Genomic DNA, 23,567 nt, shown 5'->3' with positions numbered 1-23,567 from the left:
CATGAAATATAACTGCATTTGGCAGAAAAGAACCTGGTTTGCAATTTAACTCTTTTCTGTAAGCTGCTCCTCTGTTGTCAGCTGCAAATTAATGGAAACATCAACTCACCCTCTCTGGAAGAGGTCCACATTATGGAATTTGTGTAGCTCCACAGAAAACTCGACCGTTCCCTGGACCTCAGACATGATTTTTTCAGGTCATCACCTAAATAACACATACATAGAGACGTTATAAACATAAGTATACATAAAGCATTTTGCTTAACAAATCCATGAATGGATTACTACATTTTAGTTGGCATCTTGGGGTTCATGCAAAGCTTTAAATCGACTGATATCAATTGGAATCTTTCCAGTGACATAATTTGGCTCCATCTTCAGGAAGACTCACTAAAAGCCAGATCAAAGCAGTAATTAAGAGAGGTAAGAAACCTGAGGACAGAATGATAATATCATGGAAAGTATAGGGAGCAAAAAGTAAATAACATAATATGTGCAAGAATCTCAAAGCAAATTTTAATTAACTCTCTTGCTGCTCTTGTATGGGAAATTGATTTTTTTTTTTCTTCCCATTTTACTACATGGCAGATATCCAGAGTCAGCACAGCTCATTTCTGTAAAAGCACAGGCCAAAAAGACAGGAACCCCAAGTAGATGAGAGTAGAATTCAGGATTCTCTTGCTTTTGACCCCTTCAATGACTTAAATAAAGGCCCTGAAGGGAAGCTTCTGAGGGGATATGAATAATTCAAAAATTAATGAATGCAAGAGATTCTTCTAAGGAAAATGCTGACAATCATGACATCTAATAGGCCTCAACATCCAAATCAAGACTTTGAAGCCTTACAACCATTTATAGATAACATCTCATATGTTCATTGAATTGTAGAATAATTCAGGTCCGAAGGGACCTCTGGAGGTGGTACCGTAGTCAAGAAAGCTCTGTGAAAATAGGTTCACTATTTAATACACCAGTGTAAACCCTCAATATTTCCCTAATTGTAGCAGAGGTAAGCCAAGGACTTTTACAGCTTTTGGACAGATTTAGAATTTTCTATTTACCATTTCCTCTTTTCCTCCCTGCAAGTTTACTTCTGGTAATCTACCAAGATGTCTGGAATTTGATCATTGAGAGGACAGAGATAAAATTTATTTAATTAACACAATCATATCAGCAGCCAAGTGCAATCTCTGAGGAAGACCCATGTCAGGGCTCTTAACAATTTCCCTGTCTGAGACATATGGGGCTTTAAAGGCACATCTAGCTCAGGTGCAAAGGGAAAAATTTCTCCATAGGTGCCAATCAATAATTTCCATGGTACTCATAGATTTGACTGTGTCCTCTAATAAAGCAGGAATGAAGAGGAGTTCAATACATTAAGTCCTCAGATAAGCATTAGGCTTTCACATAAGTCTCAGGGCTCACTCCTGATTAGTAATTTTCCAAGTGACTGGCTAATTACACCGACTATTTTGAACTAAGTTTTCTTTCTGGCTATCCTCTCAAGCACTACTGTTTTTCAGAACCAGCCCATTCCAGAGTTAAAGAGTCGTTGATTTTTCATTCACTGTCCTCAAAAAATAACATTGCAGATGATGACTTTGAAATGACAACAATAGGATTTAAAATATATGTAATATATATATGTGTGTGAGAAAGAATAGCACAATTGCTAAGCTACACATCTGATAGATCTACAAGGTAAGGAACTCTACATTAGCTTGTGTCAGGCCATGATTTAGGTGCAGTGAAGGTATATTCAGACTCCATTACTTGTCAAAGTACTTTTTTTATTATTTTCTTTCTCCCAATTTCAACAGGAATGAAACTAATACTTTCTCCTTTTGCTTTTCTGCACAGATTAAGAGTTTGCATACAGTTGATAAGTCATGAATATCACATATCCACCAGGTGTTGTGTGTGTCTTAGTGTGCATGTGATAGTCCTGCCTGAGTCAAAAAGCAGACTGTGTGGGAAGCTGAGAGAAAATCATACAACACCACAAAGCAATACTTTGACAAGGTATTTGGTCTTGAGGAAAATGCTAATTATAAGAATTGCCTCTGGCAGTAAATCAGCATGTTGTGCTGAGGCATATTTCCCCAGACCAAAAGCTCAGGATCAAAGGAAACTCCATGTGTTTGAAGACACTCATTTAAAGAGGAGAGGTATGAATGGATGGCCAGCCAGTTCAGAACAATATTGTCCAAGATAGAAAGCATGACATGAAGTTAAGATTAACAAGGGTAAATTAAATATTAAATACATGGAAATACGCACACAGGTCTTCACTGTATTTACATTTTATTTTTCAAGCTTTACACCTCTTCAAAACAAATATAGAAGAATTATCCCGAAAAAAACTCAAATAACAACCAAACAGAAAAGTTGTTTCTGAAACTTTATTTCCCTCACTGATCAACAAAATCATAAACAGCTACTAGAAGTTTGAAATTGCACCCACCTCACCAACATACCACAAGATCAGAGCACATAAATCTGTGCTCCCAGCAGCATAACCTGGTACTCAGAGAACACCTCACAAGTACTAAAAGGGGCCTCTGGTGCACCTTATTTTCATGGTACTTAGCAAGAGTCAAAGAAAATCTGCTTAGGTACATGAGTATCATTCTTCAATGAAAGAAGCTATGAAATTTGACAAAACAGCTGCAGGCACCCCTAGAGCAAGAAAATGTTAAGTGGTTAAAATGATGCACTAAGTTTTCACTCCTATACCAGGTACCTGCTTAAAAGAACCTGATCATTGCCATCCAAAATCCAGAGCTTCTCAAGGACCTCTGATACCCTTTACTCACTGATCACTATGTGGGATGACCTTGGATTATAAATAGAAGAAGAGGTGGTAAAAATAATACTGAAAGTTGCCATGACATCAGCATTGTAAACACACTAGGGAATGCTGCCAGTACTGAAGTATCATCAGTTATCTAATAAGCAGTTTAAAAAAAAAAATATAGAGGTCATTCTTGGGAAGGCTTTAGTACATTTGTATTTCTGAAATGCCTGTTTCTAAATCAAACTCTTCGCATTTTTCAGAAGAGACCCGAAGACAACACTAAAAAATATCAATGCGAATCTAATAAAGCAACGTGGGAAGTGTTTTGTCCTTCTGTCCCTGTAAGAGTGGTCCCTGTGGTCACCCTCATCACTCCAAAGCACTGGATTGCTTCAGATGGTGCTACCACTGTCACTGGCAGTGCTGTGTTGTCCTACATGCACCAATGGCACGAATCAGGTCACCAGTCTGACAGTTTGTCCTTCCAACCAGAGCTGGTGTCTGACCAAGAGACAGCCAATTCCAATTGTCATTTTACTTATAGCAAGGGCACACTAACTGAAAATCAGAATTCTTTATACAAAGAAAGCCCTCTGAAAGTCGATATGTTAAAAAGTCTGGAGACTGCCTCACTTGTATTTTTAAAGGAAGGCTGGATTTTACTCCCCATATCTCCATTGCTGTCACTGGAGATACCCTGAGCATTGGAGACTGTTTAACAAATGATACTGGTCTAACTGCACTAGCTTTATTCATCTTTATCTTCCATTGCTCTCTGCAATCTTTTTGACTTACAGTATTTGTATTTAATGACATTTTAGAGATACAGTCAACTGACCGACCCCTCTGTCAGCAATTGATTAGTTGATTATGTACCACACACACAGCTGTTGAACACCTTGAAGGTAAAAATGAATCTGACAATTCCTTGCTGAAAAAGGAATCACCATCAACCCAACCAAAGGGAGCAAAGTAAGGTGAGATGGGGACAGAGCAGACTGGATAGAAGGACAGGACATTACATAATCTGACAGTCCATGAACTTTCTAGCATTGCACAATAACATCCAAGCAAAAAATAAACCAGACAAATAAACAAGACATTTTTTTTTTTTAGTGCTTTCACCATTCTTGTCCTTCTCCATCACAGAAACTAGAAAAAAAATAAAAAGCCTCGAGGGACAAAAGAACAAAATGTCAAGTGATCAAGGGCAATGACACAAATCTAGAAACATTCATTTAGGAGAATAAAGCTGTCACTCAAGAAACATAGCACATACTATCTCCAGGATTGCACCACTGTCCTTATTGGTTTTAAAGCATCTATTACTTTATTGTGAAGTTTTTCAGAAGCTGGTATTTGTTGCAAGCTAGGCATTTTTATCCACTTATTTATTCAATAGAGAATTCTTTTATTAAGCAAATAAAGTCACACTGAGGTAATTCATTCTTCTCTCCACTAATGCTGTACTTCTAAGTAGGAAACAGAGGAACACAATACAAGGAGGACAGCAAACACACCCAAATATGCTCTGAGATTAAATGATTAGAAGAAGCAAACTCATCAGATCAAATCTCTTTTTCATTCATTTCTATTTTAATTAGATTGCTCCAGTGTTCACCTTTGTGCAGCTGAACTGAATCTCAGTTCTTATGACAGTGATTGTATTTCAATAGCCTTGTCTGAGCATACATCAATTGCTTGAGTCAAAGCAGTCACAAATGTCAGTAAGTACTTTCACTACAGCACTGTCATCAGCTCTTCCCCACTTTACAGAACCTGTCAGTTTTTCCTGCTGGCACATCAGCAAAATGGGAGAGGTGAGTTCAACAAAACAGTGATTTCAGAAGTTAACACCTCATTTTGTTAAAATAAATCAAGCCAGTATTTATCTTCTACGATTTTATGTGACAGCAAGAGATCTCCTTTAGACTTCTAAAAGAAGCCAATCTAAGTACAATACTGAAGGTACAAAAAAATGACAAGGCTTATTGATGGCATCCACCCTTTGATCACAAGCCCATTTGTGTGTTACCGTCCTTCCTGAACACCCTGATGTGTCAGGGACCCAATGAGCTGTAACTATATCATACATATGTTCCCAACCCAGATCCACCTGAGCCACTTCAATTCTAGCACCCTGGTCCACCTGCCCATTGTTTTCGTGTTCTTCAGTGGCACTGGAGTGTGTGTGTGCCTACATGACACGCTTTAAAAACCAGGTTCTCCACGCAAGCAGCAGTATCTTGCCATAATTCAACAGCTCTGATGGGTTTCCCTCCGCACTGCCAGTTGCTCTGTTTCCATTGCTGCAGCCACCCCCACAGGCCATTTGACACCACCTATGAGTCAGTATAGTGAGAAAGTATTGGCCATTTCCCTCATTCAGCAATATCTAAAGCCAGCTGGAAGGCTTTCACCTCTGAAAACTGACTCAAGTCACCTTGTCCTTCAGCAGTTTCTGTGACTTGCCTTGCAGGACTCCACACAGCAGCTTTTCACCTGCGATGATTTCCCACAAAATGACAGGATCTGTCTGTAAACAGAGCATATTGCTTTTCATTTTGTGCTAATTTATTATATAGAGGGTCCTCTTCAGCCCATTTTACCCCCTCTGGTGACACTCCAATGTTTTGACCCTCTGGTCAGTCTGTGATTCACATTTCCCAGGCACTCAGGGTTCCCAATTTGAGCCCATTGCTTTATCAGTGCACCCACTTACTCCACTTAGCATCAGTTGCATGATGTGTAGAGGTGACCCTCCCTTGACATCCAGCTGATCCCAGGGAATCAAGGCGGCAAAGGGAGCTGTGCTTCAGTACCAACTACTTCTGAAGTGGATCCAATTCCTTCATATGCTGCTGATATTTCTTTCTCAGTTGGACTGTAATGGGCTTTAGATGCCCCATATCCCCTGGTTCAAAACCCTAGAGGCCAACCTAGATTTTTCTCCAGTGACTTTTTGCCAGATGACCCAGATGGAGCCATTATACCTGCCTGAGGTATAAAGCAAATTTTTTGCATCTTGTCCTGTCTGGACTGGTTCAAGTGCTACTGCACAAACTATCACCCATTTAGTTTATGCAAAGGCTTACTCAACACCCTTTATAAAGTCTTTGTTCTTCCAGGTCACTCCATAGAGAGGCAGACTATAACCAAAAGAGATCAGACTATGGCCTGGAACGTGTATTCTCCAAAAACCCATGACACCTAAGAAATCTGATGTTTCTTTTTTGTTAGTTGTTGGAGACGTTGCTGTTATTGATCACACCCATTGGGATAGGGTCACTCCTACCTTGCCATTTTAGTCCTAAAAATTTAATTTCCCTTACTAAACAAGCTGACTTCTGTTTTCAATGTTTATTTTCGTTATGGGGATGATGGATATAGTGTTTCATTTAGCTGCAGTGACTGTTGATTTTCTTTCCCTCCCCTCTCCCTGAGGCTGCTGCATAATATCAAGCAGTGTTTGGTAGGTAGTGGCCAGGGCCCAGCACAGAGCAGGAAGCTGTGCCTCTAATAGCCATAGAATTTTTTCAATATTCCATCACTTCATCAGCATCCTGAGTTGTTTGGAAGTGAAGTTCCAGACCAGTGGAGGTGAGAAGTTCTCTAGACACCTGCCTATATTCTCCCATATGCTGTACTACCCATGATCTAGTGTAGCCTGGGTCATATTCCTAGATTACTTGTTATCTTAAAAAAACCCGAAGCAATAGAAGCATTGTAACTACCCAAGGATGATCAAACTGAGAAGTTTTATAAGGAGGAAGAAAACAGCACTCAAGACAGTAGAAAAGGTGCCATCACGTATTTCCTATACACACACATGCAAACAAACAAACAAAAACTTTCAGAGGAAGAAGTATAATTGTTTATTGTCTCCATGAGATGATACCCAAAGTACAGTCATAGCTTCAGGTCAGAGCCCAAATACCACAATAAACTCAGAATTAGTGTTTCAGTAGCAAATCTCCCAGGCACAACACCACTAATCACTACAGAGCACAGCAAACTACAAAGCCAACACCAATCTTTAACAGGAACAACAAATCAAAAGAGAGTGGTGCAGATCACAGAAACTAATATTGAGAACAGATTAATCAATACCATGACCCACAACTGTTAACAGATATAAATCACTTCTAATATGCTCTGATCAATCTGTTATCATCTCAAACTCTTCAAGCCCCGAAGCTGTTAAAAAGCTGTTGTGGTTTAACCCCAGCTGGCAACTAAGCAATACACAACTTGTTCACTGACCTCCAGCAGTATGGGGGAAGAGAACTGGAAGGATAAGAGTGAGAGAACTTGAGTGTTGATGTAAGAACAGCTTAATTATTTAAATATAGTAATACTAGTAACACTAATAATACTAATGAAAAGGAAAATTAAAAAAAAAAAAGTGACATAAACCCCAAGAAAGATAAATTGTGCAAATGAAAAACAGTTGCTCACAATCAATGCAGCCAGACCCCAAGCAGCAGCCCTGGGATAACTTTTTCCCTAGTTTACAGACTGAACATGATGCCATATTGTCTAGATTATCCCTTTGGATCAGTTCTGTAGGCAGCTGTTCTGTCCTCTCCCAATTTCTTGTGCACCTCCAGCCTCCTTACTGATGGTGTGGTAGAAAAGTCCTTTATTCTGTGTAAACGCTGCTCAGCAGTCATGAAAACATCCCTGTGTTATCAACACTGTTTCCAGCAAAAATCCAAAACACAGCCCCACAGCAGCTACTGTGAAGAAATCAACTCTTTCCTCACCAAAAGCAGCACAACAGGCACTGCACATACACAATTACAGCTGGACTCAATGATCTGAATTCACAGTGGTTTCCATCCTAAATGATTATATGATTCTATGATGTAGAACTCAGCCCAAAGACTTGTTAGTCTTGTTAGATTTCTGGATCCCTGGTTCTTTTTTATTTTCTCTTTGTTCTAATATGCATTACATGTAAGACTTCAATCTCAAGTCTTCTCTATCTCTTTCTCCATGGGAAACATTCTAATGCTCTGTTTAGTCATGGAAGTGTCAAGGATTGCTTTTTAAGATCTCCAGTCTTTACAACAACCTAACAACACCCAGCATAGTTTAGAGAATGAGATAATATCACAGCATAAGGTAGCAATAATCCCTTGTGGCTCTCTTGCTAAGGTTTTTAGGTTTCCAGTCTGCTGTAATCCTTTGCATTTTTTCTTCAATATGGAAGCCAAAGTAAAGACTTGTGGTACAGGTAAAAACAAATACAAGACATATAATCTTATTCAGTCATATCTCTGTAAAATGCTTTTCCCCCTGTGCATAAACATTTAACCCAGTTTAAAATTAAAAAGCCTAATTTGGGTTTTATACTCTATGGAGATAACACAGCCTGGATGCAAGCCCTGAAAATTATCTTCCAATATTGTAAATAAAAAAAAAAAGTTTGCTGCTTAATATTCTCAGGAAAATCAATATCCACAAATTTGTTGGATGCATTAGATGTGTTCATAAAGAGTGTAACACCATAAATCATTTTTCCCAAGGTTCGTTGATTGCTACCAACAAGATGTAGAGAGACACAGTGACAAATATTAAATGATCCTTTAAAAAATTACTCATAACCCAAAGAATATTGAGAATGGAGCAAATAAGACAGAAAATAAGAAAGTATGGTTTATTTTACGTATTTTTTTTCATTTACAAACTCCACTGTGCTTTGTCTTTTACCAGTAAACTTGAATTAACAAAGCACCAGTGGTGCCTAGTTCACTAAGGGTAGACACCCATTCAGCCTCCAGCAACAAAATTAGTGCTAAGATTAAAACCACTTGGACTTTCTCCCTTGATCAATAGCTTCAAATCTATGGACCACATAGTCACGAGTGAAAACAGACTGTAACTAAGGGACCCAAAGAAAGTCATTTAGGAAAACAAGTCAACAACTTACTTCAATTCCTCTCACATTTTGCTTGTGGGACCAATCCACGCTAGAGATTTTGTACAGGTCATCAGGTCCAAGGAGGCTGAGAAGCAATAGTCTAGATTATACCTTCCATAAAATGGTCATTTCAAGGGTATTTAGGTGGAGGAATAAATCTTCTAGGGGAAAAAAACCAAAAATACCAGGTTGTGCCAGAAGATTTTTAGGGCAGAACTGAACGAGGTCCAGAATAAATGTCAGGTACCAGTAGGCTGCTCCTACGAGATATAAAGCCTCTGAGCTATTACACAGGATTAAATGTGAACACAGCTGTGCAAATTTAGGTCAGATCATTCGGAAAAAAGAAATGAAGAGCAACCTCGATTTGTCCTCTGTTAGCACGTGCCTGTCAGGAAACCAGTGCTGAGTTCAGCTCAGCACAAATCACTACCTGCTTACACTACTTAATAATAACCTGCCGTTGGTATTGTGCAAAAAGAGGAAGCAGCAGGGGAAATTCAGGCAGAAGAGGAGGGACAGAAAAACAGAAGGAAAAAGAATATAATACAAACTTTCCCCTGGACTAGCTTCCCACTGCTACATAATCCTCTCTTCTTCCCGCCTTCCCTACCTCTTCCTTCCCTGATTTGTATTCGGTTTTTATGACCTTCAAAAGAAAATGACATTTTAAAATTTTATGCACAACTGAGAACTAAAACTTCAGACTCCTCAGAACATTGTTGTATTCAATCTTCAGCAGTTTTTGAGTCTTATTCCCACTGTTCACCTGAATCTTTTTTTTTTTTTTCAGATATTCCCGTTGTCAGTCTTAGAAACACAAAATGCATCAAAAAGCAGTAAGTTATTTGAAGCCTATTTAGGACACTCAGACAGAATTATCCATTATTCTCACATTTGACTGTACTCCCCTCCCCAATAAAGAGAGGGATATTCTTCTCAGTCTGGGCTTTTCTCTTGGTCTCATACAGGAAATTAGATCTCTTTAGGGCATATATTATTTTCAGGTACTCACAGAAGAGCCCCCCAGTTTATTTTTCTAATTATTTTTTTTAAAGTTTTACTCCAGCTCATACCTGACTTGACTCAAAACTGCATGGACATAGGTCTATACTAAGTCCTTAGGAGTCTATCGGGATGTTTGGCCACATTCAAATCTTTAGCAATAGCTAAAGGTCAAATCTATCTGTCTTCTGAACAGGCCACATCTGGATGTGACAGCAAACTGACCAAGATCCTCCTTGTATAGAGTACAGCATCAGGTTTTGTAGGGCTGGAAAGGACATGTAAGATGATGAATGAGATGCATCCTCTTGTAAGAGATGTGGCTACCTGATGAAAGAGTAAGGGAGCTCTCTGCTTTTGAGCACAAACTGTCATGTCAATACAGACATCACCAAAGAAACCAAATAGGAAACGGAGGGACTTGAACATCAGCATGATGCTACTAACCAGTCACAGCTAACGAACTAGTAACAGTTATGACAGTGAAAACCTACTGGATTTTATGATTGTTTTGGCACTGTTCTGACTGCATTTCCATTTCTGCTCATGAAAAATTTAGTGGCACTGTCTAACTGTGCTGTAAACTCAACTATCCTTGTCACATTTTTAATGCTTATTTTGCATTTTACCTGATCAAATTCACTGCAGAGTTTCCCTTGGACAAGTTATGGTCTCCTTCAGATGTTCTGAGGACATTTTAAATAAGAACATACTTTACATTAATTACACTGATTATCCTTTTATGTGAAAAATTTAAAGCACAGACACTTGCCTTTGAGATTCATCTCACTAACTAGAAATGTCTTCATATGTATGTGTTTACCATTGCACTTTATCAGCAGGGATATAGAAAATACCTTCAACCATTGACAGCTACTTCTGTGTTGGCTTCCAAGGGAGCTGAAGGTAACTTGCTGAGGTCCAGACATATGAGCCAAGTCCACATCTAGTTAGAAGAATGTCATTCCCAGCAAAATTGCACATACAACCAGGATTTCGAATGTGTCTGCAGAATCGTGCATGGAAAGGCTGAGAGAGGCAGAATGAGTGTGCCAAAAAAGATACATTTATGCCTTCTGTTGGACTTGATGAGATGATCTTGGAGATCTTTCCTAATGTTAATGATTCTATGATTCTTAGATGCGTTTAAAAAGAAAAAATGAAAAGAAAAAAAAAGCAAATCCTCAAAATCTAATGATACATTTTGCCTTTCTTTGCCCAAAAATATTCTGCCTTTTATCATACAGATGTAGATATCCAGCTTGAATCAAATCGGAGTATCACTGGTTGGAAAGGTGCTCAGCACTTAGGAGATAGGAAATGTCAAAGATAAGGCCTCCATTCTTTCCTTCCTTAATGCACATGAATCACATTATGATCAGACACTGACCTACAAAACCACTTCTGCCTCTTGCAGTATTCAGGACACATAAGTTCTGAGAATTAAGCTGGACATTACAGAATAGTCTTTTTTGCTCTTTAGATTTCAGAAGACATGTAATAAGGGAGACGAGGGATCCCAGGAAAAGAGGACTGTTGATTCAAGAAAATATGTGCATATTTAACAAGTCAGGTTCTCTGTTGTCTTGATCACGTGATACAAGTTTTGAGCAGATTAAAGGCTCTTAGTGCAGCCCTTTCTATTTAATAAAATTCTCTGAAGTTGCTGGAAAAGAAACATTGTCAGCAGCTGTGTTAAGGTTTCATGTGGAGTCAGTGAAGCTACTGATGCTTGTAAGGAGCTGTTGCATTGAGTGTTTGCAGTCTTGGACCAAAAGAGAACAGCACATCAAGAAGTGTCATACCCTCACACACTGAATAAGACGAGCTCAGAGCACTAGAAGCTTGAACCACAGTTTTGGTTCAATTAATATGACCAAAAATGCTTAAAGCCTGGGACAGGTTGGGAAGATGCCCCCAGCCTAGTGATGTTCATGACCAGGTTGGATGGGGCTTTGAGCAACCTGGTCTAACGTGAGATGCCCCTGAACATGGTAGGGGTTTGGAACTAGATGATCTTTAAGGTGCCTTCCAATGCAAACTGTTCTATAATTCTAAAAAGGATGTTGGTTAGAGAATTTTACAGAGAGAGATGCTTGGAGCAGCATCAGCAGAACTAGGGTCTTGGTACTACTGGAAGAGGGAATATTTGCAATACTGAAATTAATAAAACATGGTTTTACTTTCAGGCTCACCGAAAAAAAATAATTTTTTCATCACCCTCCTCAGTTGGTGATGCACACACTTTGGAACAAATGTATTAAAAGGGGCACTGACTCCTTTAGTATGCAAAGAAGCTGCAGACCATTTTCCATCATGATTACTCTTTGGACAGGCAGTAACTATTAAACTGGGATGAGATAAGGGAGGAACAGGTGCCTGTTTAGAGCAGTGTGAATTAAATGTAGGCAATAAAATATGCAGAGCCATAATCAGAATGTTGACTCGTTTTAAGTACTTGGGGCCATGTTGTTATAAATAACTGCACCAGGTTTTCCTATAGAGCAAGAGCTAAATTAAGTGGTTTGCAAACAGAGGAAAAGGCTGGCTTATTTGTCATGGCATTGCTTGATCTGTGACTAAAAAAGAAAGGGCCAACTGCGCCACTGTGAGATATGAAGGCAACACAACAGGGCCCAAGGTACAGCTGCTGAACACGACAAGGCTAGCAGGGTCTATCAAAACAACAGGAAAAACGTTTCTCTCTCAAATTCAGGGCAACATCTTGGCAAATTCCCCCAGGGGATTTTGCACAACTAGAAAGTTTGCCTCAGAGACAGGCTGTAATTTTTCCTAAAGGCCTTGGCTCTTTTTCCAGCCTCAGAACAGTTGTCCCTCAAGCTTTGCCTGTCATGCTACAGGCACACTGCTTGATCATCTCATGGAGCTAAGGTCCTTTCTCAAACGAGGAAAAGCTTGCAGGAGGGATGATGAGCTCCTGAGGTTCAGTTGGACAGGGAGATGGATTTCCCTTTAGAGTACTTGGGGCACTGGCAACCCATTAATGACAGAAAATTCCTGATTCCCCACATCATCTAAGTGTTGGCTTTGATGTTGTCCTTTACACAGGTACTTGAGTGGTTGTCCTTAATACAAAACCACTTAACACACTTGAGTTGCAAAACAAGCTGCCTGAAGAGAAAGGAGAGATGCTAACAAGATAAAGATATCCAGCTTGGGGCTTTTCCCTCTTTGCTTGTGCCCAGATGCTTCCAGCCAAGCAAACCTGAGCAACACAGACAGGGAGCCTTCTAGAAAGTCAGACACTGAGGCACCAGCACCACCATCCTGCCATGTCAACTCTATGTCCCTTGAAATTCTGCTTTTCTAGCAGTGACTATGATCAGACTGGATGCCCATGGCAGTCTGCAGCTGAACATAAACCAGTAAGGAACTGCAGTTTTCCAATGCAGATAGCAGTCTGCTGGTAGCAGCACTGTACACAGCAAGAAAACATTGTTTCTGCAGTTGCTTTGGAGCCTGTAATGAACTGCATACTGCCACAATCTACACTGGCACCAGGGCCCAAACAGGCTGGTTTAAGCCTGGTTTAAGGCAAGCAGGGTAACCATATCCTAAAGTTATAGAGACCACTATTTAAAAATAGCCCTCAGTTTGTAAGGTTGAAGCAGTTGGCAGCAGGAGATGCTTCTTGCCAAAATCATACAGAACTTTGTTGCTAGCAACTCTACCCTCAAAAGAGTGTTAACCCATGCTGAGGCATGGGCAACAGAGAAACCGTCCCCTTTCCAGTGGGGCCACAATGCTTTCTAATGGGGGTGAACTACACTCAGGGCTGGCTCCTCCCAGAGAACAGAGCTGATATTCTGCCAGCAACAGATCAATTCCTGAAATTTTGTAAGCAGTGTCATAGAATATTGAATCATACAACCTAGAATGGTTTGGATTGGAAGGAGCCTTAAAGATCACCTAGTTCATTACATCAACAATACCAAATATAAAAATTATGATGAGCACTTCCAGTAACAATCATTAGAGAATGAAGGCAATACAGAAGCATTAATAACAAAACCAGACTTGGTTCCTCTTCACTCAGCATCCGAACTCTAGCAAGTCACAGGAGAAAGTTAGGAAAGACTGTATTTGGTAGAAGAAATTTCATATGGACATTCACATGAGAAACCCCATCGAGCACAGAAATCTGGGGACTTTGTGAGGACAAGGCTGTACAGACATCACTTCATGACACTGCAGTGAAGCTCTCCCTCTTAGATCCACCTGAATGTCCTTCTTTAATTTGCTATTAGACTGTTATTCCCAAGCAAGCAAAATAAAGAAGGAGTAACTTTATTACGTTATTACCATCAGCGCTGCCTCCGTACAATCTTAAACATCCACTGGTCAGATTATGTGACCAATACATCTGTTCTTGAGCAAGCAGCAGTCACAAGTGTAGAGGCCATGCTGATGAGAACACAGCTGCACTGGGCAGGGCACGTCTCCAGGATGATGGACCACCGCCTCCCTAAGATCTTGCTCTATGGTGAACTTGCCACTGGCTGCCGCAAGAGAGGAGCCCTGAAGAAAAGATTCAAGGACTCCCTGAAACAACATCTCAACCTTGGCCATATTGATCATCATAACTGGTCTACTCTGGCCTCCAATCGGGAGGCCTGGAGACACAGCATCTGTAACGCTGCTGATGCCTTCGAGAACACACGCAGGATCACTCTCGAGGAGAAAAGGCAACGCAGGAAGAATCGTGTCTTGCAGATTACACCATCTAAGGAGTCTTTCTGTTGTGCCTTTTGCAATCGGATATGTCTGTCACGTATTGGCCTCATAAGTCACCAACGTGCCTGTAACAAATGTGGATAAAGCCTTCCCAAATCTTCGTTCGCGAAGCCCAGCCATGATAACTTTATTACGTGTTTTATTACTGTTGTGGTTTGTTTTCTGGGTTTTTTCTTAACCTCCTTTGTCAAAGCTCTATGTACACAGGATGCTCTCTGCCTTATTAGAGAATACTTAGAAAAACTAAGGGACATTTAATTGTTGTTCTTTGTCACTGCCACATAGCAGTATTGAGTGTGCTTTGGGTACTGGGCTATTTACAATACAGCAGTGATGACTGCTTTTTCTAGTTTGCCACAGCTTAAAGCTGGTTATCTTAGAGCCCTATTTAATTTCTTTTCATTTTAGGTAATGCAGGCACACAATTTGCATCAGCAGCCAGAACCAGACTGTAAACACTGCAATTTTATAAAAACTCCAACACTTCCCATATAAATATTTATACTGATTCTGTAACATGGGAAAAGATGTTAGGAAACCATCACATGGGAACTCTTCCCAAGGCAAAATATTACAAATTGGAAAATAGTAGAGTAATTCTCTCAGCTACACATCTTTGCCACCCTAAAATCCTGCTTTGTCATTTTAGGAATGACAGAAAGTTTACCACCACATTTTGTCATGTCTTTAGAATATTAGATATGCATCCAAAATACACTGTATGAAGATACTACTTGATATCCATTGGTCCACCTGGATATTTTCATAAAGTTTCAAAAAAAAAAAAAATATTTGGATGGAAAGGTGCAAGTCTACCTGAAAAACACGAAATGAAAATGTTTTCTGCTGAACCTTTCTGTATAGTGTGAAATAGTCTCAGCAAAATGAAGTAGTACACCCTACACCGTGTATTCCTTGTGACAAATTTGCAGCCAGCAAAGGTGTCATTTTGATAGTTTCGCTCCCATTTTAATAATACAACAAGAATATTTGAGGAAAATATATATCACAATGATATCTTGTACAACACTGCAAGTACACAATCTCACACCAAATCACTGAGCTTAAAACCAAAACAAACCAGCTTCAGGCACCTGGCCAGGAATTCAGTAAGAATAAAAAATCCCAGTCAGAAGTAGAGAGGTTATCTATGAGCAGAGGAAATTTCTTCACACAAGCTGAAACTGGGACAGCATTTTGGGTGAAACACTTATGCAAAGCAGGAATCTTTTTCAAACAAGGATGACATGCAGCCCAATTTTTCAGTTTTATGCCTACCTGAAAACAATACTATTCAGATTTCCACTGGCATATCAGAACTTATCAGATCATTGGTTTCTTACCAGCTTGAAATAGTGTCATTTTGAAAATTATTGACAGTATTTCCTAATTAATTGAATTATCCATAGAGAACTAGCCTCCAAATCCTGACCTTGGTAAATTTTTGAGCTCCTTGTACTTATATATATTACAGGGAACATCCACCATCTCTTAAGAACGAAGACTCAGCTTAGGAGAGGCACTTACAACTTTTAGAGCCTGATGTAACATGAATGTCAGGCCTAGATCAAGAATCCATATTCAAATAAGCAGAGGGATTTTCCTCCATCTCCAAACAAGACAGTGAGGTGTGTGTGAACCTGAAGTCAAGTGACTGTAGTTAACCAGAAAGCTGTAACAAAAATAGCTACATCAACATCCAAATAAAGGTCCCTCTCATATGATCATCCCTGTTCAGAGCAGGCATATTTACCACAAATGTCTGCTCTGTTCTTGTGGGTTTTTCACAGCCTAATTCTTAGTAACAGATTAATCATTCCTTGTGTCCCACAATCAAATCATTAACCTCACTGGTTTTGGGTTTTTGTATTAGAAATACAATCAATATGTAGAACACCAGGAGAACTTTCAGTGCACTCAGTACTGCGTGCAGCTTCACAATATCCAGGAAATGTCTTGGATTTCTTATGACCTCATTTTACCTCTGTTGTAGTCAATTTAAAAGTTCTGCATGGCTTTTGTCAGAGGCATGATTTTATTTCCAGAACTAACAGTAGAAGTCGTGACTGGCCTGCAGGGCTGAAACTAGTTTCATGTTTGCCTCTCACTCTGAATTTTAGACACTGGCTTGTTGTGCAGGCAAACATTTCAGATTTGATCTGAAAATCAACAAGACACAATGAACAGAGGGCCTCCAGGGTCCTTTTATCGCCTTTTTAGAAGCAGTGGCATTTTGCCTCTCATTTTGCCACCTGAGAATGTTTATATCTATGTAAGATACTTTGGAAAAAAGGGTAATTTTGGACATCTTGCAGACTCAAATGCCAGAATGTCAAACCACTACTATTTTCACCCATGACACTGGATATGAAATTACTAAAACTCTTTTTTCAGCAGCAATTAGACACCTAGGGAGAAATTCCAATGCTTAAACATAGAGATCTCATGCCATTTTACACCCTCTAAGGTATAAAATTAGTCAAGTATTCCCAACTGTCAGTTTACCCACAATGTAGGAGTCCCATTTTCCTTGGAAGCAGCAGCTAAATATCAGATGAGGCATCTTAAAGCCTCTCAAATGACACCACAACATTTATGGTTAGGCAACTGAGTGTTTCCTCTAATGTCTGAAAACAAATAAAGCCTAGAGAGTGATTGAACTTAACTTGAAACAGTCACACAGATGAATTAATTCAGCCTCTACTGACTTCAACTCTGTTAGATGTAATGGAAGGTTAAACACTTGGATGTCTACACACAGTCTGTGCCCTAACAACTAAATGGAGGTGTCTTAATGTGCATCCCATTCTCAAACTCAAATCCATCTCATCTGTTTTAGGTACATACATTGTCTATCTCTAAATATGGGTTGCTTGTCTAGGAAAGAGAAAAAGAAAAAGTAGGCACCTTTAGAAAGATATTCCTCTGAGCCACTTCTTTAAATCCATTTTAAACTGGAATGAGTCGCCCCCTTTCTTTCCACAGATTACCAGGAGAATATGTGCTTATCTCTGATGTAGCTTCTTAAAAACAAATGAGAAATCCCACTTCTGGAAAAGTGGGTATTGATTGAGAACTAGAAACCTCTCAGAAATACCATGAAACATCCACACAGATCTTCAGACACCTGAGATGCATTTAAAACTCTAGATTTTAAATTCGTAAATTTCACTGCTCTCCAAAAAATTCCCTTATAGGAAACAGAATTTCAAAGTATATACTTATCAGACAAAAAAAATATTGCTAGGCATCTAAACACAACTTTGGCCTAGAGACTTTATACCTCAAACAGAAAAATAAATCACAATATTTAAAAATGGATCCAAAACTTCAATGTAGGGACTTTGTGCATGAACATCACACCAATCACACTTACTAGTTTTAAATGGAATTTTTATTTTATTTATATTTTCCTAATTTCTAAGGACTCAAAGAAAAAGAAAGGTAAAATTAAATAACATCAAAAAAGGTCCTAGATGCAACAGGAATTACAGTACGAAACAAAGTCCTGTCCACTCACAGATAGAAGTTTCATTGCCCTTCACCTAACTCCCAAAACAGAGAATTGCATTTTTTAGCTTATAAATTTTCCACTGCTGTATAGTTTGTTTCAAACCAATTTCCAGTTTTGATGCTATAAAATAACTGCTTTCTTCAGATGATAGAAAGTAATGAGATATATGCATACTGGAGAGAACTTCGGTGCTCCCCTGGGTTAAAGAAATGTGAATTATTGTTGAAACAAAATAAGAAAGCAGCAAGTCACATCTTCCCCAGGAGTGTCTGTCATTCTGAGCAAGAAAATATAGAGGCTTATATTCTCCCACTCATGTTATCATCATCAACATCAATTTTCAGTGGCTCACAAGATCCCTCTTACAAAAAAAAAAAATCTAAAAAAATAAGTGTCATATCAGGGGAAAAGCCTCTACAAATCTTTGCAGTTTTAACCACAATTGTGAACTTGATGTATTGAATAAACATTCATCCTGGATTTCTGATTTCATCCTCCTATTAGCAGCCAGACACCCATGAAATATAATTCTCACACAGCACTGAAAATGGGGAAAACAGACGGAATACACACAACTGTGGCAGGCACATGATTTCATCAGGCCATAAATAGCAAGTTGTGAAATGTTCTGTTCTTCTGCATTTGAATAAATATCACTATGAAGCAGATGAAGACAGGAGACCCAAGTATTTACAGTTCTGTCATGACAAAAATGCAGTCGCATTTCCATCCTGAGAGCAGAGACAGAGGGTGGCGGAGCATTTCCCGAGTGTGTGTTTCATGGTTTATAACAGCTGAGCAACACATGGGCTGCTAGATAAGAAAAATCAAATGTAGGTCAGGACAGACATTTCACCTGGTGTAGAATCTCACTCTGACCCTGCAAAGGATAGTCAGTGTTGGGTGGGTCAGTCCTGTTTGCAGAACCCAACTCCTGCAGGATAAACGTGGTTTAGGCTGCTCCAGCACTCCTTACTTTGTGTTTATATGCAGAAACATGCCATCTGTGTGTCTTCTGAGACAAAATTTTGGCAGCAAAGACAACATCACACACTGAGTAATAGCCCAGTGATTCCTGGAATATACTGACTGCAGTAAAAGTAAGGATGTTGGGTAAAATTCTGGTTATGCTGGCATCAGTAGAACAGCTTTGTGAGTGTTAAACAACTATTTGAGGGTATCAGAAAAATGAGGAAGAGAAACCACTGTATCTGTCTTCTTACTCAAAGTGGCATCTGAGGTGAATGTTAAGACTATCAATACTATACACACTAGAAAGGGCAGAAGACAATTATTATTTTCATTATCTAGATTTTCACAAAAATTTGCTGTTGAACATCTGATACATCAAGTGAACTTCAATATCACACCTGTAAAATTTAAAAGCAGCTTCAGGATTGTAGAAATAAAATCTTTACAGGCCAAACAACTCATTTAACATTGTACACCCTTAGCACAATGTAAACTTTCACATTAACCCCTCTTTCGAGTTGTCTCTCCTTTAGATAGAATAACTTGTGCAGTAATTGCAAATTTTTGTTTGTTTTTCAGGATAGAAAGCTTGTTTCTGCTTGCATGGTCAAAGTAAGGATATAATAAGACATAAATGTGATTCTACTGAAACCTACTCACTGCACATAATCTTATTTCATGCCCATGCTAAACCAGGAAAAAAATGTCTGTGTCTGTAGAAGTAAAAAATAACTTTGATTCTGCATTTCATTTATGAAACTTTCCAAATTTGGCCATCAATAAAACTTTCTTCAGAAGATGTTCCCCCTCTCATCCAAAGCAGTAAAATGGCTATTTTCAAATTGTTTTGCATATGACTACATGTCACTACTGAGATCAGGAGATACAAATGACTCTGAAAATTACAAAAAGCGTTCTCACGAATCTGTCAAGCTGAATTGGTTTGTGGGCTGATACTGTACAAAGAACATTAATTATCAAACAGCATGGAATCTGAACAACATGGTATCTAGAATATCTCTCATCAGTCAGATGTTCAGCCAGTGAATACTGGGGCAGTTTGACTGAGATCAAGGGGGGTTGTACCTACTTATACCATTGGAGAATGTTTCCCACTATATGTTTAAAATATCTTGTCCTTTTCTGTTCTTGTATAATAAGCCATTATTTCTACAGTCAAGGCTTCTGAAAAACATGATTGCTGTGTCAGAGGGATAAAAATATTCCTGACACACACAGATTTAATTTAGAAAAGCATCAGAAGATTCACAGTTTGAGCTGGAATTTATTATTGATCCTTTCAGCTAGATGCCAATTTGAAATTGTGCTCTGAAACAAACACTACGCTTTCCTTAGTCAAATCCTTACAGCAGCATTAAGAAAAAGATAAAAAAAATTATACAATTAACCACTGTTTTTTAAAGTATATAGATAAAAAAAACAGGCACGAATTTGTTTTGGATAAGAACTTGCAAAACTTGCATTTTCTTATCTTTGTATTTGATACCATTGTAATTTGTGTCTTCAGAAAATGGAGATCAAATTTAATAAGGCCTATAGAGACTGAGTAACAATAAGTAATTAACCCTTGGAACTTGTCAGTACACTGTTTTAAATCTGAAGCAAAGCCTTGTGAAGAAAAATCAACATGATTCAACTTCTCTTCCATTTAGATTGTTGTGCCCATAGAAACTTCTGCAGAAAAACTAAACTCCAGTTTGTTTCTTTCTTATGGATTTTTTTTTTTTTTAGTAATAACAAAATGTCCAAATTTATCAAATATTTAAAAGCCCAAAATACCTCAGGTATTTATAACCCTTCTCTGCCAAAATTAAGGTCAAGAAGCAATCTACTTCCTCATGGTCTTCCACTCCATCCAGTGTCTTACCTGAGATTTTAGCATCAGAGCTCTCTTGGTACCTGCAATTCTGGATAAGATCCCACTGATGTAATTCTGGCTGGGCTGAGCACCTATGTTGCATTTTTTTGATGATGTCCCTTAAGTGTCCTAATCCAGAAAGCATCTTCCGGACATAATTAAAGCATATGGAAAAGAGCAAACTGCACCCCAAATACAGTGTCCAGGAGTGGTTTCACCCCAAACCCAGAATGTTCATTGCAAAGGCCAGAAAGGGAGAGGATTTGAGGACTGAAGGAACTAAGTATCGGAGTGGAGATACATGACTTATCCTTTACTACTATCTGTCTCCACCTTATGCGTTGCCTGGCAAGTCCTAAATTTAAATTCATTCTTTTGGCTTTGACAATTTAGCAGTCCGTGTCTGTCACTCTTAGCCCTCAAACAGAAGTTTTCCTGCTGGAGCACAGGCTGCAGGAGATATGTGCAATGTGAGTTTCCAACACGTTTCTTCGGTGAGACATCCCTTTCATCACTCTCTCATCTAATAAACTGAATTTTGAACTGAACCACCCTTACTCTCCTTGGCTGGTAGGTCAAAAAACTTCCCATAGAGGGAAGACAGAGGACACACAAGTATGACTGTGTCTTTAACATTCAGACATCTCACTACAGTCATTCATCTGTCAGGGATTTCATCACCTGAAACTCCGTCACTTTAGAAACCAACAAAAGTCCTTACTGGTGCCCTTTATTTCTAAACTTTCTGAAATTTGGGTATTTTGAAAGGAAAACCATACATGTGGAGAGAGTAGGACTTTCCTGGGGAGCATCAATTTTGGCAGCAGGCACAGTTAGCAAGCTGCAGCTGCAAGTTCCAGCCTTTGTACACCTCATTTATGACATAGCCTTTCTCTGGAATAAGCCTTTTAGTGATGTTACAGCTGTTAAGGTTGTAATTCTACAGAACCAGCACATCACAGATTCCCTCTGAAATCACCAGACATTTCAGAGGTATAAAAGAGCACATTGGATTTCAGTGGGAATTCAGCACACCAGAAAGCTGATGAGGATCCCTGCTTTTTAACGAGTATGTTTTCAAAGAAACTGCTTTTAAAAGGCTAGTTTGTGAAGTGCTGGCTAAGCAGCCAGGTGCTGGAGCTTGTTCCAGATATAGCAGGTCATAAAAATGACAACCACTGTATAAAAATAAGATGGGAGAGTATAAATTCTGAAGAGGAGAAAAATTATTTTCCACACTTCAGATAATTTTGAGGCTTGGCTAAAATAACTCTGGAATGTGTCAGTAGCAACTGACCATGTGTGGACTCTCGTGAGCAAACTTATGAATGTTCGTGCATAAAGATTCTCATAGAAACACAGAATCCTAGAATATCCCAAGTTGTAAGGGGCCTACAAGGTTCATTGAGTCCAACTCCTGGCCCTGCACAGGTAACCCCATGAATCACACCATGTGGCTGAGAGGATTGTCCAAATGCTTCCTGAGCTCTATCAGTCTTGGTGCTGTGACCATTTCCCTGGGGGGCCTTTTCCAGTGCCCAACCACCCTCTAGGTGAAGAACCTTTCCCTAAATCCAACCTAAACCTCTCCTGACACAACTTCAGGTAATTCCCTCAGGTCCTGTCACTGGTCACCAGAAAAAAAGAGATCACTTCCCATCATGAGGATGCTGCAGACTGCAATGAGATCTTCTTCAGCCTCTCCTTTTCCAGGCTGAACAACTCAAGTGACCTCAAATATTTCTAATGTGGCTTCCTCTCTAAACCTCTTGTATAAGACACTGTGTTTCACTACTATTCCTAATAGCAGGGAAAATATATCAATGCTGAAACTTAGTGGTTCTACAAAACCCATCACACAGGAATTTCAGCAGTGCTTCATCTCCGTGTTCCCCTGGGACGTAAACTTACATTATCATTCTTATTCTATAACTATGTGTAGGCAGTGAAATGTTTGCTAAGAGCAGATCAGGAGAAAAGTGCTGAACAGAGAATGCCATAAGCACATTCATAAATGATAAAACTAAAGGTCCCTCTAGGCCTGCAACATATTTTTAGAGACAAAAAGGGTCAGAAAAAGATACTTCCAGCCCTCTACAGTAATGCCCTTGCTCCCAGGGAGTACGTCTCCAAGCTGGTTTGGGTTGAAAGGGGACACCTTCAACTAGACCATGTTGTTCCAAGTCCCATCCAACCTGGCCTTGAACACTTCCAAGGATGGGACATCCACAACTTTTCTTGGCAATCTGTTCCAGCACCTCATCACCCTCACACTAAAGAATTTCTTCCTAATATTCATTCTAAATCTACCCACCTAATATTTCCTGCCTCTGATTTGCCTTTTTGTTTTCTCAGTAGTGAGCTGCTTGCATGAATTTTTCTCTGTCTTTCCCATATGTCTTTTACTCTAAGCAACTACTTCGGAGCATTAGTTTTGTTAACTACTGAGAATTTTGAGGATTTTCTTTTGTGAGTATTCCTCCTCAACTGACACAGAAATTCTGCTTCTACAAAAAAGTTCATCTGGGCTTGACTTGACTTTTATTGAAATCAAGGACAGTTTGAATATTTAAACACAGCCTGTGTTTTGGTGGAGAGCATGTCAATCCAGGTGTCAGCTGAAGGGAAAATCCTCTTTTATTCCATAAGGAAGATGACAAAAAAGCCAATATACAACTGGGAAGTTCATATCAGGCAGAGGATGATACTACAGTGATAA

At 39.2% G+C, this 23,567-nt stretch overlaps 1 protein-coding gene across 3 annotated transcripts in view; it reads right to left on the bottom strand.

The window, feature by feature from the left end:
- The window catches only part of FAM135B (family with sequence similarity 135 member B), a 200,128-nt gene that overhangs the window by 136,268 nt on the left and 40,293 nt on the right, over positions 1 to 23,567 (bottom strand). For 2 of the 3 annotated variants that reach the window (XM_032695726.1, XM_032695743.1), the window contains exon 1: positions 110 to 186. In XM_032695726.1, the coding sequence (XP_032551617.1) occupies positions 110 to 186 (77 nt within the window). Of the gene's footprint in view, positions 1 to 109; positions 206 to 23,567 lie in introns of those variants that run through there. The other variant, XM_032695734.1, reaches the window with a different exon arrangement.

This window comes from Chiroxiphia lanceolata, chromosome 1 (assembly GCF_009829145.1).
Source record: "Chiroxiphia lanceolata isolate bChiLan1 chromosome 1, bChiLan1.pri, whole genome shotgun sequence".
Taxonomy (NCBI): Eukaryota; Metazoa; Chordata; class Aves; order Passeriformes; family Pipridae; genus Chiroxiphia; species Chiroxiphia lanceolata.
The sequence above is the reverse complement of the archived record's forward strand: the minus strand, read 5'-3'. Positions and strand labels throughout refer to the sequence as shown.